This window comes from Cariama cristata, unplaced genomic scaffold (assembly GCF_000690535.1).
Source record: "Cariama cristata isolate BGI_N322 unplaced genomic scaffold, ASM69053v1 scaffold7532, whole genome shotgun sequence".
NCBI classification, from domain to species: domain Eukaryota; kingdom Metazoa; phylum Chordata; class Aves; order Cariamiformes; family Cariamidae; genus Cariama; species Cariama cristata.
The window spans coordinates 70,466-76,010 of record NW_009602034.1 but is presented as its reverse complement, the minus strand read 5'-3'; the positions used below and the strand labels follow the sequence as shown (position 1 = coordinate 76,010).

The window sequence follows — 5,545 nt, the reverse complement described above, 5'->3', positions numbered from 1 at the left end:
CCTGCTGTGAGCTAAATGACTTTTTTATGCATGGACTGCAAATATAATTATTTTTCAGGCTTTGAAATGTTGATTTCCCCACACCCCACCCCCACCCCTGCTGTTTTTTCACTGGCCACATGCAACAGACCCTCTCTCTGTCTGTCCATCCAGGCACTCAGTCTGCCTTGGAGCAAACAAAAGTAAACTTTTTAAATGGATGCTTAAGTCCTGTCATAAGTGTGTGTGTTTGTCATGCGACTTGAAGTATAACAAAAAAATATGCTCAGTATTGCATGATACATGTGAGAAGGGTGTAAAGGAACAATAAGCTGCTGCTTTTTAGAAACCTGAACCTCTAGTCCAACCATTGGAAGGCGATTTAGTGAAAAGTGTGTGGAGGTAAGAATATGACAATGATACACTCAATCTGAAGGCTGCTTAGCATAACCTATCTGGCATTTCCAGAGTTTTATCGTCAAAGTTTTTTTTTAATAAAAGAACTCATGTATTCTTAATAAAATAATACACATCATAAAAGTAACCAAATAGAAATGAGCCATTGGCTATGGTGCTAGTTTCTCCTTGGTAATGAAAATTATCTTGCTGGAAGTTTGAATTTGATCATTATTTGGGGAGGAGATAACAGTGTAAATGCTAGCGGGTTATTGTGATACCATAGATTTTGTATTATGTTCCTGACAGAATTTCATAACATAGTATCCAAACGAAAAACCCGTGGAAAATAAATGCTAAAAGTTGGTGCAAATAAACTTTCTGTTTAAAAAAAAAAAAATTGTCTTGTGTTTTCAGAGTATGTGTGGAAACCCTGTTACCTGATGGAGTACTGTTTTGCATTGACTGCCTTGCACATAAGTATGACATTGCAACGGATGATGTGTTACATGATGAAAAACTGGTCATGCATGTACAGAGCATTTCCCACTGGGCACCTGCCAGCATAGGACCTTACAGTCAGTCCATCAAGGTAGGGAATCTTTGTTACTTCATGTGAACTATGTGTCAGTTTACTGAAAAGAATACCATTGTAAAGTCTCCTTCTCTCCCATCTGAATGTGCAAAAGAAAATGTGTAAAAAAAAATAATTAAAAATGGGCATTTTAAATTTATATTTTTAAAACTTATGGACAAAACAAAAACGTAACCCTCATCAGTCTCTCCTTTTGTGATCATAAGACAAGTGAAATTATTATTTGTGGAGAATCTCAAGAACAGCCTACTTTTGTTATATAATTAGACCAAATCATTGTGTTGCACATACAATTTTATAATCTGCTTAGAATATAAACACAATTTAGGAGCATCCAAGGATATTTGAAATTTGTTTGTTTAAAGTTCAAACTTTTTTATAGGTAAGTCAATCCTAAATGCTTATTTAATTAAATCCCTCTTGAGGCTCTTGCTACTGCTTAACCATTTAAAAGTACAGCAAGGTTGAAGAACTGTTCTTTTTTAAAAAATAATAACAAAGTGAATAGAAAATTACAAACTATTTAAAAGTATGAAAAGAAGGCAGTAAAGTATCATGGAAAAGTAGACCAAAAGTTAGAATAAAAAGCTTTTTCCTAATATGGTACCTCTTGCCCAGCTAGTACCGTTATGACAATTGACAAAGTGTCTCACCTTTTCTGTTGCAAAAAATGTATGTATTCCTTTCTTACCAATACTCCTCTTGTGTAATATGTTGTGTAGTTCAAATTACTGTGTTTTGCAGACTGATTTAAGCAACATGTTATGGCATCTGTTTAAATTTCCTGAAACTTCTTTGAGTCCGCAAACCCACCTAGTGTAATGGCCATAGAATTGTACTTTGTTTTGTCTTTGTACCATTTTACGAAAAATTTCAGGAATAGTATTTTGCTCATGTGGAATTTGTTTCATTTGCAGGAGGAAATGTTCATAGATAACTACTGTATTAATCTTGTGGTTATAGCCGAGTGGGTTTTTATCATCTGTGTATATCTTTTTTTCTTGAGAAAGTGGGTTTGTTAAACTTTCTTCCATTGACTCTTACACCTTGACAGTCATAATTTTATCATGTCATGAATAGTCCTGCAAAGATAAAATTTAATAAGCTTTGCACCTTTGTATTTGGAGAAACTTCTTTGATATATCATTGCAACTAATCTCTATTACTGTCCTGGAGCTGTCATAGACTAAATAAAAAAAAGCGTGAACTGAAAATTGCTTTAGTAACCCAATGAACAGTCCCATGCTGCAAATGGACAATAAGCAGGCACTGCCAGTCTCTTGGATCTCCTGGTGGTATGGGACAGCCAGAATAGACAAGGAAAGGCTCATTTCTGTTCAAATATGGTGTAACTAGTAATGTTGGTCAGCAATTTAAACATTAAGGAAAACTTTCCATTGTTTTTTATTCATTCAATGTTTTTTACCCACCAAGGGAACATTTTAATCATGCAACATTGTTTTCCCTTAAGGTGGAAAATAAGTATTTTTACTTTTAAAATCCAATGACCACAGGAGTAAAGAAACAGTAATGAAAAGCTGCACCTCTGCTACAGGATCACTCACTTTTCATCCTTTATGGCTAAGTTCTCTCTCTAGTCCACAAATGGCTGTATGGGGAATTGGTAATATACATCCCAGCCATAGTTTTAGTTTTCCTTTGCCAGATTTTGCCTTATTACTACCACCAATATGTTTCGTCCGAGTATCAATATTTAATCTTATCTTGGTTTTATCTTGCTAAGAATCTTTGACTTCTTGGTAACATATTTCTATTCTGCAGAGCTTAATCCAGTAAATGTCAAAAGAATATTTTTTTTTTTCAGTGAACATACTTTATATTTAAATATTTCCTTTTCTTATAAAATAGCATATAAAATATACCGCCTATAAAACCTTATGAAAAGGTATCATAGAGGAATACATAAGTGCATAAAGAATTTATTTACATTTGAAAATTTATTAATGGAAGATACGGATCTTGTATCTTCTTGAATGTGACTTTTCCAAGATTAAAATATTCTTTAGGTGGGTTTTCAGAACTTTCTTGGACTATGTATGGGCAGGTATTAAGCTCTTAAGGTCACCAGTGGAAGTAAAGCACTTCAGTTTGTTTTAGGAATGGAATATATTTGGTGGAATAAATAAGGAAGGAAAAAAGGTGGGCTTTTTTAATCTTTATAGTCAACAAAAATTATTTAAAATAATAATAATTTTATGATGAGGAAATGTTCATCAGTTTTGTATGTTTGAGGAATAGAAGCTTAATGATCTTAAGACAGTAAATGGTTATTACCCTTATGTTGTGTATCTGTAGATTTTGTTTACCATTTACTTGACAACAGTTGGACAATTAAATTGTTTTTTCAGTCCAAAAACTGAACACTGGACACTGAGGAATGATCATGTATTTTCACACAGTGTTTTTGCTCAGTTCAGAATAGGCCAAGGACTGTAATATTCATAGTATTGCAAGTTGGGATTGATGTGCACTGGCATGTAAGAGCAGAACTGGCAGCGGAAAGGTGTAGGTAGTTCATGCAAACTATGGAATTTGCACTTCAAGCTCAACAAATCACTCCGCAGTGCATCACTTTAATTCTGTAGGGACCTTGCAGGATCCTGCCCACAGTGCTATAAGGACAAAAAAAAAATATTGGAATTTACCATGAAAATGTCTTGACATCAGTCTGATAGACACCAAACAACAGTGGCAGAATGAAATTAGGATTTTCAAGGTAGTTATAGCAAAATCAAACATTCTTTCTCTTTTGAGATTAACATTCTTTAAAAACAACTTCAGTGTTTCTACTTGTAAGAAGTAGACATAAACTGTTGTAAGATACAGTATGACTGACTGACTTATAATTAAGAAAAACCTGAGTTCATTTAATATCTTTTTCTTGGTCTGCTTGTTTTATTGGTGCAGAAACCCCTGCCTATCTTAATGTCTATGTCAGCAACTGCAATGTAAGCTATGTCAGAGTTATTGTAAAGGCTATACCGCTAACCTAGTAGTGTATAACAAGTGTTCTGATTATGTCCTTCTAATACTGGTACCACAGATTATCCAGGCTATTCAGTCTGGGAATGTGTGATGGTAGATGGTTTGCCTTCCTCCAGATCTCTGTTCTGCAGTGGGCACCAGCCCAATTTGTGCTGATCATTGGTAGTAGCTCAGTATTTTTACTAAAGATGCTTCCTGGTTTTATTTCTTACTGTTGTTTATCAGATTATAATTTTATTTTCATTTTTTAATTCTCTTTTACCAGTGGATTAGAGGATTTGTCAAGACGAAGCAGTAATTGGTAGCTTGTATAGAAACAGCTTGCTTACCGTCTTCATAAAAGCTAACAGCACAGTTGTACATCAGGGAGTTAAACATGAAGATGCACTGCAAAGCCATATTTGGGGTGAGAAATTTATACTGAGAGGTTATTCATGATTATTTATTTTGTGAGAACATTCTTTGAACATTTATGAACTGTGAGCATAGTTCATTAAAAAAAAATTTTAAAAAACCCAGTGCAGCTGAAACACAAACCACAAATACTTATCTAAGAATGCATGAAAACTTGACAGTATTTGTACCAGATGTTCTTCTAGTATGTTAATGTAATTTAAAAGTCTATTTGCACTTAAAGTTTGTTTGCTTTGGCAAAGTTTCTTAATGTTTTTCTATCTGAAAAAGAACAAACTGCCACAGTAGAATTTATTGTACTCTCATATTCTACAATATTTTTTGATGGTGAAATAATGTATTTTATACCGATAACAACATATATGCATCTATGACTTGATTATGTCTATTGAACCTTTTAGCTTTTCTTTGTGACCTCAGTTCTTTCCTGTTTTTGCTGACAGCTGCCAAATCCCAGTTTCAACCATCCTTCAGGCATCTTTTTCTCAGTTTTCTCCTCCGCACTGTCTGAACATGGTAGCACAAACATAAAAAACAAAAGAGTGTTCTTACTGTCTGATAGCAATATCCAGATGCCTATAACTTGATCAAGGTTTGGTTCTTTTTTTTTCTGTTTACTCATCTTACAATAAATTATTTTTTCCTTGCATTTTTCTGATCATCAAGGCATGATGAATTAGCGGCTAAGTACTGTGGGAACAATAGAACCAGTTGCATCTGATTTAAGGCACCGATACTTGCAGTGGTTCTAATGTTTCCTTGCTTAGAAGACTTAGTTCCTTCTCTTGCAGTGAAACTGAAAATGGTCCAGTAGAGCTTAGTGCATGATTTGCAGCAGATGGCTTTAAAAGGAGAAGGTGGTGTTGGAAATACCCTTGTCTATTATGTGCACCAGGAAAGATTTCCTGGCTACTTAAACTATCTGACTCATTGCGGTTTTCCAAAAGCATGCTTATCTGTTTTTAAACAAAATGCAAGTTTTGAGGAATCCATGCATTTAGGGATGCATGGATTATCCTTGTAAGAAGATGAGCTGAAGAAGGATGAAGATAGAAAGATGTCAGAAAATTCCTATTAGTGAGTCAGGGGTAGAGAAAAATCATGGTATGATTCTTAAAGATATAGTTCACCCTTTAAAAGACTGCTTTTTCACAT

General features: G+C 34.3%; 1 protein-coding gene across 1 annotated transcript in view; it reads left to right on the top strand.

Moving 5' to 3' along the window:
• The window catches only part of LOC104157275 (diphthine--ammonia ligase-like), a gene marked incomplete at both ends in the record, with an annotated part of 105,882 nt that overhangs the window by 30,576 nt on the left and 69,761 nt on the right, over positions 1-5,545 (top strand). Inside the window, one exon of the mRNA XM_009694558.1 lies at positions 793-967. Within this exon, the coding sequence (XP_009692860.1) occupies positions 793-967 (175 nt within the window). The remainder of the gene's footprint in view (positions 1-792; positions 968-5,545) is intronic.